The sequence below is a fragment of the Scardinius erythrophthalmus genome (assembly GCF_964197995.2).
Source record: "Scardinius erythrophthalmus genome assembly, chromosome: 9".
Lineage (NCBI taxonomy): Eukaryota > Metazoa > Chordata > Actinopteri > Cypriniformes > Leuciscidae > Scardinius > Scardinius erythrophthalmus.
In genome coordinates, this window is record NC_138229.1 from 43,086,601 (window position 1) to 43,105,997 (window position 19,397).

At 37.4% G+C, this 19,397-nt stretch overlaps 1 protein-coding gene across 1 annotated transcript; it reads left to right on the forward strand.

The window, feature by feature from the left end:
* The first annotated feature begins 3,364 nt into the window (after positions 1-3,364).
* bcl10 (BCL10 immune signaling adaptor) lies at positions 3,365-17,758 on the forward strand. Its single transcript, XM_081373695.1, has 3 exons — positions 3,365-3,651; positions 6,211-6,499; positions 14,755-17,758. The coding sequence occupies exons 1-3, from the start codon at positions 3,601-3,603 to the stop codon at positions 15,150-15,152; spliced, it is 738 nt and encodes a 245-aa protein (XP_081229821.1). The 5' UTR covers positions 3,365-3,600; the 3' UTR covers positions 15,153-17,758.
* The last annotated feature ends 1,639 nt before the right edge of the window (positions 17,759-19,397 follow it).

The following is a 19,397-nucleotide window of genomic DNA, read 5'->3' on the forward strand; positions in this document are numbered from 1 at the left end:
TGAAGAGGACAGTGATTCTCTCACGCTTTGCCCCGTCAGAGCTTTGAGAATTTATCTGGAACGTTCGGCCTCTTTCAGACAGTCTGAACAGCTCTTCATTTGTTTCGGGGGCCGAACCAAGGGCCTTCCTGTTACTAAGCTCACGCTGTCCAGATGGATAGTTAACGCCATTGTTCTGGCTTACACCTCACTGGGCCTCTCTTGTCCCATAGGTATTAGAGCTCACTCCACGAGAGGTGTCGCCTCTTCGTGGGCTTGGTCGAGTGGTGTTCCTATTGAGGACATTTGTGCGGCGGCCGGCTGGTCTGTTCCGTCCACATTTGTGAGATTCTACAACCTAGATGTTCCTGCCCTGCAGGCACGAGTTCTTTCTGTCTAGACCCTGGCTTTGCGGACCCAGACTGACTGTAGGACTCGGACACATGAGTTTTTCCGATCTAAGACATTTGTGCGGCGGCCGGTTGGTCCGTTCCGTCCACATGTTAGATTCTACAGCTTAGATATTCCTGCTCTGCAGGCACAAGTTCTTTCTGTTTAGACCCTGGCTCTGCAGACCCAGTCTGACTTTAGACCTGAACACGTGAGTGTTCCTATCCAGGACAATTGTGTGGCGGCCGGTTGGTCCGCTCCGTCCACATTTGTGAGTTTTTACAACTTAAATGACTCTGCATTTGTGACTTTGCAGACACAAGTTTTTTCCATCTAGACCCTGGCTCTGTGGACCCAGACTAGTTTTGAAATTGGACACACGGTTGTCACTTTGAATTGTGGTTAAGTTAATCTGGCCCTCGGCTTAGATCTTAATTATTGGATAATCTCTGGGCCCGAGGTTCGGTCTCGTTTATCCTGGCTATTCTGTAACTTCCCGGAACTTCTGGTGAGTCAGAGCGGCCATAAGATTATAGCACGGCGTTTTAAATAGCGTTCCCACAGCGTTTGCAACGCAGTACGAGAGAACGTTCTCGTAAGGGAACGTATTTGGTTACTTACGTAACCTCGGTTCCCTTAGAGATAAGGGAACGAGTACTGCGTTGCCTTGCCGTGCTATTTCTCTTATGTCAGGTGTTTTTCGCTTCAGTCGATTATACCTGTCAAATGGCGGATTATTCTCTATATTTATATTCTACGGTTACGTGCAGTTTTGCGCGCTTGACACTGGCAGTGTGCCAAGCGCCCTGATTGGTTCGCGCCTCTGCCGATCCGCCATTGGTTCGTGCAGTTGCCCACAGCACAGCCTATCAGCTCGCTCGTGCGAGCATGGTGCTCTCGCCTGTGCTGCAGCAATGCGTTTTAAAATAAAGGCTTCAATATTCTCGAGAAAAGGAGTTTTCCCACAGCGTTTGCAACGCAGTACTCGTTCCCTTATCTCTAAGGGAACCGAGGTTACGTAAGTAATGAATAGGACATAATTATTCTGTAAGTATTATTACAGTTATTAGTAAGTTTGCACATTAATTTGAAAGGATGTAAGAAACTGTACACAGCTTAATGGGATGCCTAAGTAAAAAAAAAAACTGGGATGAACCCTGACCCAGAAGGGGGAGCCATTGTCCTCTGGTCAGCTTCTGTCTGACTGGAGCCATGACATTTCGACATTGTGCCATATGAGGAAGACTTATTTTCATAGAGAAATGTAAAAGCGCCTATTTAAGCGAGTTTGTCATTTTTTGTTGTTGTGTTTTTCATTAGGAATAATAATGAACTCACCATTCAAGCAATTGCCGCATCCAAATTGCTGATACTTCATAAGCGAAAGTAGCCTAAAATGTGCAGTCGCGCGTATATTCATAACGGTGGTGTGTTTTTTTTTGTTGTTGTTGTTTTTGTTTATGTATTATTAATTACAACTGACATATAAACAGAACATCACAGTACTTAATTTTTTGTAAACAACTTTTTTTTATTCTGATTGGATAATTATCAAGATCGAGACCAAGCCTTGTGTATACTATTTTTATGTAGCACAAAACAAAAAACAAAAAAAAACTCCCATCACAAGGGCCCAGATTGCCTGTATGGTAGATCCGGGCCAGTATATGACATCTGAACTTTTGCGCCAAGGTTGCATAATATGCTCAAGTACTCTGCTTAACCCCTTAAGTGTCACCGTCAAACCTTGCCCATATATATTTAGAACAATAATATCTTAGTAAAAACCTAAAGTAATATTGACAAACTATATATCATTTGAAAGCTTACATTCTCTAGTTTTCATATTTGGTGGCTATTTTTTTTTTTTTTTTTATAAATTAAAGAGGAGCAGTAATTTATCAATTTGCAACTAGAATATTTCATGTTCGTGTTTAGGCCTTTATTTAAAAAAAAAAAAAAAAAAAAAAAAAAACATAGCAAAAGCAAAAAACATGAAGAATCATGAAAGATTGGTAGAATCCTCAGTTTGTTTTCATGCCAATAGTTCAAAAGATAACACCAATTCAATTTTATGAGAAAAAAAGGTCTGAAAATATTTTGAATATAAAGAAAAATATTATGGATTCTTGATTTGTAATGCAGCAACGAGCTATAACGCACATATGTGCTCTTTTTACGTGTTTAAAAGGTTTAAATCAAATCAAATACTGCCAAACCACCCATACTATTTCTGAATAGGATGTATACTTAATAAATTGTATGAAAATTATAGAAATACGTGGTTCAGATGATCACTCAAAACATATATAAAAATGGAGGCGCCCTTACATGTTCAGTAAGGAAGCTTGGCTGTCCATCTAGTGAAGAAGTCTGGTACTGCGCCCAAATAAAATCTTACCGAAAGCAAATTTTTTTTAGATAACCTAAAATTTGGAACAGAACTTGTTCAGATTTTTGTGACAGTTGTGGGGGGCGACAGTTAAAGGGTTAATTAACTAAACTATAAAATATAGGCTACATTAAGATATGACACACAGTTACATAGCAACTATTGTAATGTTGCATAATTGCAAGCCAATAACATTACTACTTAATTGAATAATTACACTGTAGCATGAACACCTTAAAATTATACATTTAAATACTGAGTAATATTAATTAACTTCATTTAGGCTACTTACTAACTTAAGGTTATGGTTTGGTTTAGTTGCTTGTAATTATGCATAATTTATAGTCATTACAGTGTAACGGACACTGTAACATAAAGTGTTACCAAATCAAGTGTAACCTTGCAAGAAACAAACTAATTGAGAATCCTGAAATAACATCAATAAAGTAACAGAACCATTCAGAAGAATCAGAGAAATGATCCGCAGTGGTTTCCCATGTGGCAGCCGCAGATGAAGATGTGCAACAGCACAGTTAATGCAGATGTAGATATTACACACTGAGCAAATATCAGGGCTTGGATTGTGACGTCGTGCGCCTCTATGCGTCAAATAAGGAAGTTGGAGATCCCGGTAGTTCCCCTTAACTTTAGAGAACTATCAGATAGTTCAGTTACAACAGAAGTATTGAGTTCGTGCTTCGCCAGCGCATGTTTATAAAAGTCTATCTTATAAATAGTCCTTTCATTCTTTTCCCGTCTTTGACGTTGAATTCGTGGTCATATTTTCTCACCGTAACTAGTCGAGAACTCAGACGAGCTGAGAGCAGATAACAGGGAGGATGGAGGTTACTCACCTGACGGAGGACGAAATGGCCGATATAAAGAAGGAAGTGAGTAGCTATCATGTGGATGAAAGTGTGCGTTAAACAGATTGTCTGTTGGCGAGTTTGGCAGATTTCGCGTTCGATAAAGTGGAAGTGAAAGCGGCGTGAGCCGGTCGGTCGCTGATCATAAACCCGATCGAAATATATTTGAGGATTTTCATTGAGTTGCTGCAGTGAGCTGTAAACAGTAACCATTTAAAGTGCACACTTGAACTTTCAGGAATGCTTGTATATTATATTGGCCTGTACGCGATGAATTAGATATTAATCTAAGATTAGATATTAGACATAATAATTCTTCATTGTTTATGTATGTAACTCAGGACACTTCAATAACAAAGGTTAACCTTTATTTTATTATTTATTTATTTTAGTAAATGTTTATATTTATTCAGGAGTAGCTTTCCTCCTGCTTCATTAAAATAGTTGTGAGAATCAAATCAATGTCTGAGTAAACTTGCATTCCTGTTATTTGGTAATATTTCAGTCCCCCAGACTTTTTAAAATAGGCTAGTAGTTCACCAACATGGAAAGCTTTTCTCAATACTTTGGTGTCCATTATAATGAATAATTTTTTTTCTTATCATAATGCCTTATTTCTATCTTACACCAGGCACTTCACTGAATTTTTACTATGGAAAATCTAACAAAATGTGCACAGTGTCTATAATTTTTGTGGCAATATTGTTAGTATTTATTTGTGATTTTTTTTTTTTTAAATGAAAGCTATATAAGGTTATGTCCCTCAGTCTGAACTCAACCCCATCATGCCAAACACTCTCCGCTATAATAATTTAGACTCAAACCATAAGTGACATCATTTCCCAAAAATGACACCATTCAGGTCTCTAACAGTGCTGCAGAAGATGGTCACTAGTATCACACTTTTTATTAATATTTTTAAGGCATATTTTAGTCAGGGAGGGCACTGTCAAGCTTAACAACTCAACCCCATCACATAAAATAAAGATGGAAATAGATTATTTTAAGCATATGCTATGCACTTATTTAGTTTCTGCCATATATGGTCTACTCTCCTACATTACACGAGGAGCAGTGGCCATTTTGAGCAAAAGACCTCAACGATTTATGGTTGGCATGTTCAACTCATAATTTTGTCATAAATGGAATATTTGATGTAATGTGTCCAGTTATGTCAGGAATGGCAGCCACATCAGCAGCAGAGACATGTTTTGCATGCAGATATAGTATGTTGACCCAGAAAGAAGGGCACAATATGAGAGAGAGATATGGTCTACTTGAGCTTCCTCCCGGGTTAGTGACATCACAAACCCTAAAATTTACATAAACCCCGCCCCCCGGGAACGCTATTTATAGATTATCATGACAGAATATGCTAATCAATGACTAGAAGATAGCCTAGTTAACTCCACATCAGCTACATAAATTCATCAACTAGCCTAACCATTCAGAAATGTCCTGTTGTATTCCACATGTTGTCACTTCTTGAGTCTCTCCATCTTTGTCTGACTCCGGAGTTTTTGAGATTTTGTGTGTGTGTGTGTGTGTGTGTGTGTGACACACACACACAAACACAATCTCTTGGAGCTCCGCCCCCTGTGCCAGGAGCAGCAGCTCATTTGCATTTAAAGGGACACACAAAAATGGTGCGTTTTTGCTCACCCTCAAAACGTGACAACTTTAACAAGCTATATAAAAATATCTGTGGGGTATTTTGAGCTAGAACTTCACATACACACTCTGGGGACATCAGATACTTATTTTACTTCTTGTGAAAAGGGCATTATACCACCCCTTTAGTTCTGAACGTGTGTTCATATTGCTCCAAATGAGACACTGCACTCGGTGTTAGCATTCGTACACATATAGTACACACATATTCGGTGTTGATTTCTACCGAAGCTTCGAAGCTCAAAAAATGGTATTCGGACCAGTCCTAGAATTTGGACATGCCTCTTGGCTTACATAATATTTTTCGTTAGAATAAAGTTTGGAAGTTGGCATATTCAGAGGCAGGGATAGTGTTTTTCAACTCCGGTCCTCAGGATACCAGAATGTTTTAGATGTCTCGCTAATTAAAGGAGAACTCCGGTCAATTTTAACATTGAGCTCATTTTTTGGTAAATTTGGAGTGCTGTCAGTACAGAGAACAACGACAAAAATCGGTGTTGCCTACACCGTGTTATCCTCTTTTTAAAATTTACACCCGGAGTTCTACTTTAAAACACACTGCTTTATAGAACATACTATTTTAAAATATCATGATTTCATTTCTTTGACCAATGGTTAAGTGTGTTGTGATTGGTTGAGCGCTTTGAGTGTGGAAATGTCCCGCTCCATAACCGTCAGTTTAACACACTACTATCTAACTCAACCAGGCCCCGCCCCTCGTTCCCAGAAGAAACTCAAGACTACAATGGAGGCATTTCAGGTGTTAAGAAACACTGACACTGATATAGAGAAGAACTGGAGCTTTGCAGAGCTTTTTCACTCTCAAACAGCAACATTACACACTAAAGAAAGATGTGAATGATTGTAAATGTCAGCCTGTAAGTATTTCACTTTGATTCTTTTTCATGGTAGGCCATAGACCGGTTACGACCATACCTGGTGGATAAGATCATTGCTGAGCGGCACTTTGATTACCTGCGCTCTAAGAAGATCCTGACCAGAGAAGACACGGAGGAGATCAGCTGCAGAACCACCAGAGGGAAACGCACTAGCAAACTGCTGGATATCCTGGCAGAAAACCCACGCGGTTTAGACGTGCTTATCGAGTCGATCAAGTGGGGCCGAACACTCAACTTCATCATCGCAAAGATCACAGATGAGGTGCAGCGCGTGAAAAATGAGCGACTGGAGGCTTTAAAAGGTAAGAAAGAACATAAATGATTGAAAGTGGAAGCGTTGCTTTCAAGTGGAAACCCTGTATCTTCATAATTTGTCATTTTTATTTTCATTTATCATTACTTTTGTTCACCCTTTGTGTCTGTCTGTGGGTTTTGCAAATATCTAACCAATGAAAAGTATTAAAAAGAGCTTGTGACTAAACCTTGTTACACCATTGGCTCCTCAAACTGTCAGTCAAAGCTCATAACTCCGCCCCCTCTATCGTGAATATAGTGCTGCATGCAGTTCGGAGCGTCTCTGCTTGTTTGCAGTGCGAGGGTGAATAATGAACTGGCTGTTTGAATAATTACAACGTTTACAAGGTTTAAGTCTAGTCTGTGAGCATGTTTGAGCTGTTTTAACTGAAAGCATATCTTAAAATATGTCCGTGCCATTGTTTTTGTCTCAAGATGCACACCAGTAATGTTTTTTTTTTTCTAAGGCATGTTTATAAAAGCTACTTAAATGTCTTAATTGAACTAAGGCCTAATCCTGGCTCACTGAAAAAAATGATTCGTTGAATTTAATACAAAATTTTATGGTAAGAGGTTGCACACAATTGATTTTAGCTACATTTAAACAAATGCATTAAGTTGAACTTAATCAATTTTAGTTCAACTTAATGCATTTGTTTAAATGTAGCTAAAATCAATTGTGTGCAACCACTTACCATAACATTTTTTATTAAATTCAACGAATCATTTTTTTCAGTGCTTAATATAAGCCCTGACTGTGAAACCAGGCCTATAGGCGGCTAATGTTTTATGTATTTGAGGAGCGAAGAAAAGTGTCTTAGTCTGGAATTTGTTGTCGAGTCACAGTCAATACTGTATTAAATACCCTGTGTAAAGCACTTCGTCTTTAATATCATAATATCGATTTTGACCAAATGAAAGGAAAAACTAAGTGTCCACATACTGTAGCTACAGTAAACTTAATAACCTGTAAATTGATGATAAACTTTATGCAATGTAATTACTGCTGAACTAATGATGTACAAAACATGTCCGACAATCCCTGGACAAAAACGTTGTGACTCCATTGGAGCTTGATTTTGGTAAAATCTAAATAATATTGTAGTTAATTTTACACATAAGTGTCAGACCATATATAAAGCTGTTACCTCAACTTTGACAATATGGTGTTTAAATATTTGAAAAACTCATTATTCCATTTCATGAAAAGTAGCAGTTTTGTACATTTGAGGTTTCCGCCCGACAGCGACGATATATAAAATTTTCCTTATTTTCTATTAGATGAAAGTACACCACTTTCCAATCTCAAAGTCCCATTTACACATGTATTAGGATAAGTTTGGGTTTATTTTGACCACAAGTTGTCAGGCGTGACATGCCTTTATCATTAAAAAAGGTAGAAAAGTTATTTTTTGCACCAAGAACACTCATATATTTACAACAAAATAATTTTCAACCCTCATTCTGATCCTCTGCAAGGAATACTCTTTTATTTTTAAATTTCTATATCACCTTTAAGACTCGTCAGTAAATGGCCACTGATATGACTAACATTATTGTTAGAAATAAATCATCCACTTGTGCAGAGACACAAACACACTGTCTAAAAACTGCGCACCAAATCATAAAAAGATCCCCTCGTCCTCAGAGTGACGTTACATGGAAGCAAATAATCTGTTGGGAATCAGCTGGATTGAAAAGCCTTCATATAAATATGATCGCATTCATTCCCACTGAGCTCGATCTGAATGAAATTTGGATTGACTAGAAGGTATGGATACTACTTTGCAGTGCCATGATGCGTATATTTACATATATATATTATATATATATATAATGTATATATATTATTATATATAATGTGTGTATATATATATATATATATATATATATATATATATATATTATTATACATACATATGTATAAAAGTCAGCTTTGATTTTAGATTTGCAAAAACAACAGTTACTCTGGCATGACTTTCTGCGGTTCTGAACACACGACTGAAGTTTGTTCTGAACAACACATGTAATGGACATGGACATGGGATTGCTGATGACAATTGGATTGCAACGTTTAGGGTCAATATATACATATATATAATGTTCAGAATACCGAATCAGATTGCATTCGTTCCGACTCATGAAAATTAGTGCCTTTTGTGGTGGAAGGTGAAAATTTGTAATTTTGGTTTGGTTTGAACAAATACTAGGAGGAGGTTTTAAGGTCTGAAACTTAGTTTTTATAGAACAATTACCTTTTATATGTCAAACATTTTTAAGGGCAAGTTCAAAATGTTTTGGACCCCATGCACATCTGTGTTTATCATTGTCCACTTGTGATTGGATCGACCAAAGCGTATGTAAATAGGGCCAAATGTTCCTTCCATATTAATAGTTAACGGCATTCACACTGAAGTATGATATATGATTTTTATTATTAACAAGATCTATTTGCTGCATTTGAAATTAGTTCATTATTTTTGCAAGTTAAACATGAATAAAATATGAGCGGATGCTGATGAAAACAGTGACTCAAAAAAGACTTTCAGCCTTTTTTGTTTTTGACCATAGGGATGAAGTGGCAGTGGTGAACGGTTTACATTCTGAGTATTTGGCTTTTATGACTCATATAGTATATGATATGGTGAAAATATGAAGCCCAAACTGGAGGAGGAAAAAAAACCTCAGATTTATTCAGAGGCACAAACTGAGCAAAAATATGCCATTTGGTGCAGATGCCGATACTTGCATGAAATGCACGTAAATATCAGTCATCATTCTATATCTTTCAAAAATATGTCTTATAAGATGATTGAATGCTTAGTTTTATGATCAAAGCTCTGTATATCAAAACGTAATGTAGCCTATTGCAATACAAGAAAAATTGAGAGATGAACGAATAAACCTTGATAAAGCTTGATGATCATATTTGAGACTCATGATTTTTCTATAAAATTATGTCTGGATAATCAAGTAAACCGAAGCTGCTTCAGTCCAGTTGAAATTATACTAACAATATCAAAGTTATTAAGGTTTACTTGATATAAATCAGTGCAGTTTTGACAGCAGAAAGACACGTGAAGCACAAGCTGAAGGAGGACGCATGTACAGTTATACTGAAAGACTTTTACTTGATAAAACAGAGTGAACGATCAATCAGGCGATAGAAGGACTGGAGGAGATTGAGTGAGACAGGTTTATCAGCAGTTTTGATGTTGATCATTTAGAGGCCTTAGAAATTTGCGTATCAAAGATAGGGTTTAAAGATAGGGATAACCCAAAGCTTTATATGGTTAATGGTTATTTTTTGCAGCATAATTAGTTCAGATTTAAATCTTAGCTTGAAAAGATGTTTGTTGTATTATAGCTTTAACAGTTGGGTGTATTTGTTCTTAATGTATAATTTAGCTATTTACGTCTTCAGATTTATATCTCATCGTAGAATAGATCGTTATAGTAGTTGAGTTCACAAGATTAAGAATGTATCAGAGTAGACAACAGTGTAAAAAAGTTATAAAAGCCAGGTAATATTTTACCACATGAAGCAGTTTTAAGGTAAATATTGTATTACACAACAGCAAAAGCTTGTGTGTGAGGCTGTGAGCAGAGCTGTAGACATTCACTCATTGGGCCCTGTCTTGCACCTAGCGCAATTGTACAGCGACGCATGTATCATTCGTATTTTGCACCCGACGCACAGTGGACTTTTCCCTCCACAAACGCACATCGGTAAATTAGGGAATGAACTTGCGCTCCCGGGGGAGGTGCAGCGAAAAGAGGAGGCGTGTTCCCGTGCAAACGTTCCCTGGTGCTATTTTGCAGTTTCAGAAAACAATTCCGCCACAGACCAGGAGAAACCTCGTCTAAAGTCAGTGGCGCGTTATTCTGATGCTATTTTAAGGGCGCATGCTTGGCCATAATGTAGCGTGTGCACAACGCACATACACTTTGCTTCTCTCGTCTACACACAGACACAGCAGTTCCCATTTGTGCAAACTGCAAACCATACATCATTGCAAGGAAAAATATTAACACACGAGGGAAATCATTGTTGTGTCCATGAAGATGTGAAAAAATAGGCATAAATCTAGCTTACACATTAACCCAAATTATTATACACCTGTTTAACCGAAGCTAATTTGGGTGTGTTTCTCCATCCCCAATGTCACTTCTCTGTGTTTTACGGCCCTGACGAGAACGTCGGTCTCCTCGGCTGTGAACCGCGCCTGGCAATTCCGCTGTTATAATAGCAATCCGCCATGGAAAAAGCGCGCCTGCTCTTAAAAGGAATGTGAGATGTCGCTCTGATTGGTTTATTTCACGTTACGCCCAAACCACACCTATGAATAATGAAGCTACTACAGACCAACACATTTTAGATTTGCGTCGGGCGCAAGAGTAATTTATCCCTCCGGTATAATAGCAACAGCGCCTGAGATCCGCCCACAAAGTTACTTGTGTTTCGTGTTTGATACTTGCGTTTCCGATCGTTAAATAGGGCCCATTGTTTCTCATTTCACATGCAAAGGGTTTTTTATAGTCATCATGAAATGGAAGTTGGCTGCGCTCGTCTTTTCTTCTCTAGTGAGCCGGATCTGAGTGAAACGCTTCTGGAACAAGAACAAATGTGGGCGGGGCTTGATTTTGTCTGTGGGGAATTGATTGCATGGTTGGATGGTTGTGGTTTGCTATTGATGGATCTCATGTGAGTGACAGGTTGCACCGCCCTCGTCATCAGAGAAGAGAAGAGGGTTATTCTGATTCAAGATTACCAGGAAAAGAAATTAGGGATGCACCGAAACGAAAATTCTGGGCCAAAACCAATTCCAGATGCACTTGGCCGAAAACATAAAATAAATAAATAATCAATTAATTGTACTTATTTAACAATCAGCACTCAAATAGCTAAAACTGAGTTGTACAAATGTTTAAATGGCAGTTTTTTAATAAAAACTTTTTAATAACAGAATCATTCCACTCCAGTTTTTCGGGGAAATATAAACATTTAAATGACAATAAACTGCAATAACTTTTTATTCTAACAGATTTATTCGAACATGCATCAGATAATGAAGACATCACTAACAATTCTAAAAATGCTCTTCTCTACAGTTGTTTTTTCTTGTTAACTAATGAGTTTATGGACATTGAAAAGCTTTCTTGAGGTAAATGTAAGGTTAAGTAACATTGTAGAGCCTACAAGCTGTTTTATTGATGTCTTTCCCCTGTTGAAACATTGATTGAGCGATTCATTTCATTTCAGTTTTATCATTCAGTTTATATTCACTGATGTTTATTTGCTGCTGTAACTAGTAGTAAAGAGGAAGAGATGATCGGTTCAGCTGAGACGCTAGAGCGATTCGTCACATTAAAGAGACACAAAACAACAGTTATAGTATGAATTTTAAAAGTTGAGACTTTGCTTCATATTAAAGTTATAAAGCACAAAACTTATTACAATTATTGGATCTCAGGCGCACTACAAATGTTTAGCGTTTTTGTTCACACATCAACAGAAAACGGCACAGACTAAAAGATTTTAGATTCAAGAAACCATATCATTACAGATTAAAATCGAGAAATTAATATTGTCACATGTTCAACTGTTGTAGCGTTGTGTCATTAATAATCATTTATAACAAACACCACAATATTCCATAAAAATAAGACTTGTCAATTTTGATTTCTTGGTGACTTTAAAGGGTTCATGAATTGAGAAATCAAATTTTCCTTGACCTTTTGACATATCCAGTAAGAGTCCAAAAACACCGGTCCACGCATGTTGTAGTAAATACGAGACAGACGTAAACACAGGATTGCGTTATAGATGCTTCTGAGGATTACGAGACGTTTGAAGGGCGAAGTTGTGGAATAACACAGTCGTTGTATTGCCATTCTGTTAGCGCGGATGAACTCTTCTTTTAACAAAGTTCCAGTCAGATCATGTCTGTTTAGTTTAGTTTAGTTTAATTTTATTTGCACAAATGTTAAATATACTGTATACAATAAGAGCAAGAAAATACAATCCAAATACTGTGCAGGGAGAGGCAGAAAACCCAAAAGGGCTTATTTAAAGCCTCCCCTTAAACAAAAAGGATGACAGTGTGACAATAATTGGTTTACATGAAACACCACAAGTTATCCTGTCAACTTTAACTGTGGTAACAGATCATTGCAAACTTAACCCTTAAAAGTTACACATAGGTCCATGGTGTCAAAAAACTTGGGAGCACAGACTTGCAAAGTTTGGTCTCATTTTAAAGAAGACCCTTGGCAGATTATTGTTGAAGTAAAAAAGTTTAAAAAGTGAAACCAAAAAAAAAACTATAGAGGTTTAAGTTTATAAAAATTATTTTGCAGTACAGTAAAGTTTTCCTCTGTCAAATATTACAAGCACACAAACACACTAGGGGTGTCCCCGAATCAGAATCAGAATCGTCAAGTCTTGCCTATAGGGATGTCCTGCGTGACGTCACACCATTTGGAGCAGCCATCTTGACGGAATAGAAATAGCTTAACTGCCGGTGATTCTCATAGACAGTATATGAACTACAGTGATACTACAGCTCGTCGCGAAATATTCCTATCATCCCAGAGCAATGCTGTGCAGTTGGATGCGATCAGATACGTGATCGTTCAAAAGGAATATCTTTATACTGTATCCCAAAAGAAACAAAACGGAGAAACAAGTGGTTAGCGGCAATAAACAGGCAAAACGCTGATTGTGGTGTTTGGCTTCCAACTGTTTGTGATATAAGGTACAAGAAGTAAAATGTAAACAAATTATAAAAGTGCATGTAAAATATACAATAAAGTTTAGATTAAATTATACAAGGTTACTTGACTTTTTACGTCTATTCAGTTTTTGTAATATGTCCATGACAACAGAGAGCCTGCTAAGCTTTTGTATGCTTTTAATGATCCGGTGTAGCGTGATGGGAAGTGAATAAGGTAGCTGTAAATGTCACCGAACTCAATGTCAGGAAGTTTTTCTACACATTTAATGCCTGTAAAAAGAACTTGTGGTGCTTCATATGGATCTATGATTCCTAATTCCTTTATCTTCCTCTATGTATATATATATTTTTGTGATGCTAATAAGTGCGATGACGTGAAGAGCTGACAGCTGCTGCGCTAATAATAGATAGTGGTGGGGGAAAAAATCGACTCTGTTCAGTATCGAGATATTTTGCGCACGCAATTATATCAATACTGTTGCGCAAATTATTCGCAATATTTAGGCTAATTATAAAATAATTATACTAATAATTATATTATTAGTAGTATAATAATATACTTCCTAATATATTACCCACCCCTAATAATAGATACATTGCCACTGAGTAGCTGATGGATATATACCATCAAAATGGCTGACACGCCCGTGGCTAGGGGTCACGTGACTGGGAGATCCCTATAGTCGCCTAATTATCGAATCATGTGTGTGGGGGTGGGGCTGGGGGCAGGGCTTTTAACATTTCAAAGCCGCGAAGTACAGAAAATCACACAAAGATATAGAAGAAAATGTATAAAAACATTTTGGATCAATAAAACTAAGAAATAACTCCAGAAAGGCCACACTGCAGACAGGATTTGCATTTCACATGCAAATCAAATTAAATCGGATAAATTACCTGTGCGAGCAGGCTCTAAGTACAGCACAACATCGATGCACTGAAAAAATAAACAATTAAATTAGAACAGAATATCACAACACAAGATGTCAAGTCACAAGATGAGCAAATGTGTGCAAATTTCCTAAAGTGCAGGGGAACATGTATTCAAAACACAAGCCACGTTGTGCCACACCTCACTAAAACATAAGGAATAAACATAAATAAAGATTATTCATTTCCAAACTGTTTTTTACTGGAGTATCATCTGTATTTGATGTGTAGGTTCGTTTTCTTCTGATGAATAGCTGAATTTCACTGGTTACCATTTTTCAACATCGGAAGTTTTCAAAAGAGTCCCACATGTGTAATGGCGCCAGTGACGCTGAAAACCATTTTAATATGCAAAATATTACCAAATCAATGTGTAATGACGCCCATAAAAACAAGTGTTTGAAAGAGAGGGTCAAAAACAGGAGAGAAAATAGACTGTGGTCAATAAAAGAAGTTGCCTTTAATTCACAAGTAATATCCATAACTGATAGTTTGATGGGAGTAGTTTCTTGGTTTTCTTAAAATCAATGATTTTTGTTTATCATGTAAGGCCTCCAGACATAACGATATTAACCCCATATGTTCATGTTTTGCAGCGGGGTCCTCAGCCAATTCAACTTATTCATGCACAAAAAGTGCAACCAATGACTTCTCAAAAATGGACTTGGACTATGACAAGTACTCCACTATATGTTATCACCCTGAAGGAGAGGCAAGCACATCCGCCTCGGTGGCTACGGGATCCTTTAACCTGCGCTACGGATCGGGTCGAGGGAACGAGGCTATGTCGGTGTGTGGAGGCAGCGGGAGCATGAACGTGTCTTCCACAACCTCGTCCAGCCTGCCTAAACCCGGAGAACCGGGAGCTCCGGCTCTTCCCGATGATCTGGAGACGGAGGACGCCGACGCCGCGGTCTGTGGGAGCGCTGGAAGTAGCGGAGACGCCAACTTCCAGCCGCTGCGCTCGCGCTCCTTGTCTCCGCACATGTCGTAGCGTAACCTTTCAACGCAAGCGTCTGCATTCCCTCTCTGTGTGAGATTCAGAACATTTTACAAACCAATAGTCTGTTATGTCTTTCAAACGTCTTTCACCAATCGAAGCATAGTCACACTTTTACAAAAAAAGTGTTGCTGGTTGTTAAATTTGCTTAAAATGAGTTAAAGCAACACAATCGCTGAACGTTTTGTACCTGCTTAACTCTTTCCCCGCCATTGACGAGTTTTTCGCACAATCCCAAATCTGTAATACAGTAGGGGGCGCTTCACAAGTGAAGAAGAAGATCTGTGTAAACCAGAAGGAGTGGATAGAAGTTGTTTACACACGTGTAAGCTAACGTGATCATCAAACATTAAACGGCATATAAATCAAAACTGCCTAATGTTATTGAATGAAATGTTGAAGCTTTTGAAGCTTTGGTAGTGTTGATGAACTCAATCTACTCCATCTATGGACAAAGTCTTTGACAAACACACAATTTTTTTCAGCTTTTTGTTCGAAAATTCATGTTTTTTCTTACTAACTTTGCTAAAAAATAATGAATGAAGCTAGAATAAAATGTTTTGTTCTTGTTGCTGTTGTTTAAAAGCAGAGGTTCTGTTTTTTTCTTTTGATTTGTACCATGGTCTGTCTGGATACTCTACAGTGAATGACTGGAAAGTGTGCAATAAAACAGTGTAATAAAGTAGTTCCGGTCAGTTTAATCACCGTTCTATATTAATGCACTTTTTTAATTGATGCGTACACACGCATAATACACCCTGCGCACATGCAGAAACATTGAGGAGCACAGAAACATATCAACGCTGCCCTGCGACTCTTATTAGTGATAAAATAGCTTTGCTAATAATAATTTCGCTAATAATAATATTGCTATTTGTAATGAGTTTTTGAAATAATTAATCTCTCTCTTTCTCTCGGTTAATAATAAATTCAAATAAATGCTATAATTTCTTCATTCAAATAAATGTAATCTTAAGCACTGCTTTAACTCTGTGTTTGATTCAAAGCGGGCAGAATGCTAGCTAGATCCATTGAAAATAACGTCAATTTTACCTTTCCAGTCAAATATTGTGCTACAAACAACAATAACAGCTTTTAAGTTGTCAATGCTGGCAAATGACCATGGTATACTCTGAAAAAATGTGAGGTTGTTTCAACCCATGTTTGGGTCAAATATGGACAAACCCAAACGTTGGTTTAAAATTAACCATTTAACCAAACAACCTAAGTTAATTAAAACCAACGTTTGGGTTTGTCCATATTTGACCCAAACCTGGGTTGAAACAACCCAGCATTTTTAGAGGCTATTAAGCGGGAAAATTAAACCATTTGAATGCCCTCCGCGAAGGCAACTGGTTATTTGCCTCCCCTGTTTAATGCACAGCTAGCCGTGGATTATCCCTAACATATTGATTGACTGTTTACAAATAAGTGCAAGAAAATATTCAGGCGGCCATGAAAGTTTTGTGAATATAATCAAAAATGCTGGTGCTGGCTGGAAACTTAAAAATAAAACACTGGTGGGGAAAGTTAAAATCGGTGTACAATCTACTGAAGTTTTGTGTTGGGTCTACCAATCTATTTTTTTTTTCCCCGGTTAATTTTTAGCTCTCTGCATGCTTTACTTTGGATCAGGAGAGTAAATGTTGAAATGAAGTGTCATGGAGTTTGACATTTAATGCTGAAGTTTCTGTGGTCTATTTGGTGTGCAGAGTGAAGCGTGTGGAGAGGTTGTGGGTGGATATGAGTAAAGTTTATAGTGTAATTTGCTCCACTCAACGAGCGATATCTGTACTAAAATCAGTGCAGAGATGAGTAACTTCTTACATGTTCATTGTAAACAGCTACAGAAGATAATCTACAACAATAAACAGGAGTTCATATTACTTATTGTTCGCCCATTGTGGCAAGTGTTAGGTTGACATTACCTCATTTTCTGTGTTATAGCTGTTAAATTTTCTTTACTCATCACATGGGATAAAGTCTACTTAAAACAAAAACCTGTTTTATTGATTCTGTTGGTTTGTTTTTACAGTGCACGATTGAGGACCCTTGAAATAGCTGGTTATTGCTTGAGTTTGAGCATGCTGTTAATTTTGCCTGCTCAACTGGTACATTATAAATCTTTCCCAACTCGTATGACTTTCTTCATTTTCTGGAACAGCAGAAGAGAAGTTTTGAAGAATCTTCACACTGCTCTCTTAAAGACAATGCAAGTGGATGTAGACCTGGGACTGTCAGGGTCATAAAGGAACAAACATGGCATGAAAATATCATGCAAGTCCATATGACTGCTGTAATATCTTGGATACTAAAGGAAAACTCAGGAATCTGTATGTTATCTTAATGGTCTCTATATTCACAGTAGCCATAGGTATACATTACATGTTAGGGAGGCTGACTCTGTATATGTCTTTAAAGTACAACTTAAGACACATTTGTTTTTGCCATGGCCCATTTATCCTTTTGATGATCATTTTTATTATTTTTATTCTATTACTATTGTACTATTTTGTCTATCTTACTGAGATGATGTAAAGCACATTGGTCAACATGTGTTGTGTTAATAGTGCTATACAAATAAAAGTGACTTTGACATTGATAGCTTCGTGTGAGTAACCACTGAACTTCCACTGTTTGAAGACGAGCAGTTTGGATATTATGCTATCATTCCTTTATGTTTTACACTTTGAGAGCCACGTGTTTTGTTTCTTGTAGCTGTACCTGTCGAGCTGCTGTTGAATATGTGCACATATGTCAGAGAGCTGCTCATAAAGACTAGAGTAAATGATTTCATGATGATAATGATCATAATTATTAAGAAGACCTATTATGCCCTTTTTCTTTTCAAAGTCTTGTTGTTTTCGTGCTCTACTAGAACCGGTTTTCCTGCTTGAATGTTGATTATTTTCTTCATATTCTCCATTGTTGCAGCTCCTCTCTTCCCAGTCTGTCAGTAATGCTCTGTTTACTTCCTGTCTCTATGAAGCCCCTCCTTCTGAAAAGCACACTGTGCTCTGATTGGTCGGCTGGAACATTGTGTTGTGATTGATCGAGTGCTTCAAGTGTGTTTGGGAAATGTCCCGCCCCTAAAAAGTAGAAAGTGATTTTTTTTTTACACTGTCAGGAATGCATTTTCATAATAAAATTTGTATTCATTCACAAAAAAATTAGATTTCATGAAAATATAAAATGTGGATTTCAAATTTGAAATGAATTGGAACTGACTGTAGGTACTATATTAATCTCTATACACATATTAAATGACTTTACTCCCTCAAGGACATTATAGAAATATCATCTTTCATACTGACAGCCAAATTAACTTGTATACATCACACCACGTTTTATTACACTTATTTGACAATGATGCTAAAATATGTTGTTAAAAGTTCTAAAAAAAAGAATCAGCTCTCAGTTTTCGGTAGCACTATATTTTACAGTCCTGTTCCCCATGTACATACTTTGCACTTATTATAGTAATTAAAATAAATGGGTAATAACTATGTACTTAACCCTGGACCCCTAAAACTAACCTTTACCCATGTAGTTACCTTATATTACCAGTACTTTCTTAGGTAACTACACATACTGTAAAATAAAGTGCAGCCCAGTTTTTTCATGGACTGTCAACAAAATGTTAAGAAACTGTCAGCTTGGAATTTTGAATATGTGTTTTGCCGGTAGCCATGCTTGCGAAATCTCAGTCAGTACAATGTTTGAATTACATAATGTGTCACTGATGAGTTGAATTTAAGAATTCATTCTCTGCTTGATTGACTTATAAAAAGTTTAGTATTAAGGGAACAGATTCTGGCTGATTCAAGCATTCATTTTAAGTTATTTATCTCTCATTGAGGGAGGAGACTTACAAGTTATCGCAGCCTTTTCATATTTTTGATACTTTTCAGCCACACTCATAAAGAGTGACAGACAAATGTAGTGAATGCTGCACAACCTGCTCAGAAATGGTTTATCTCTCTAGCCTGTGCATCATCTGCTATGCGGCATGTGCTGATTTACTGTAAAAACATGTGTCTTTGTCTGATTTTGACTTTTATCAGCACTCATCTAACTCAACTTGATGATGAGCTCTGGTTATGCCAGTTTAAAAAAAACTGCAAGACAACAGCTTCAGTTCCTCAAACATAGGAAACCCCAGTGTGTGTTAAGTGCCGAGTCACTCAGATGCTCCGACTGCTGAGTGAGTTAGGACAGATGTCTGACAGGGAACCTTGT

Excerpts from the sequence above, each read along its gene's own strand:
- bcl10 (XM_081373695.1), top strand. The coding sequence starts at position 3,601 with ATGGAGGTTACTCACCTGACGGAGGACGAAATGGCCGATATAAAGAAG. Across the intron at positions 3,652-6,210 it reads TGGCCGATATAAAGAAGGAA|GCCATAGACCGGTTACGACC; the intron begins GTGAGTAGCTAT and ends TTTTCATGGTAG. Across the intron at positions 6,500-14,754 it reads GCGACTGGAGGCTTTAAAAG|CGGGGTCCTCAGCCAATTCA; the intron begins GTAAGAAAGAAC and ends CATGTTTTGCAG.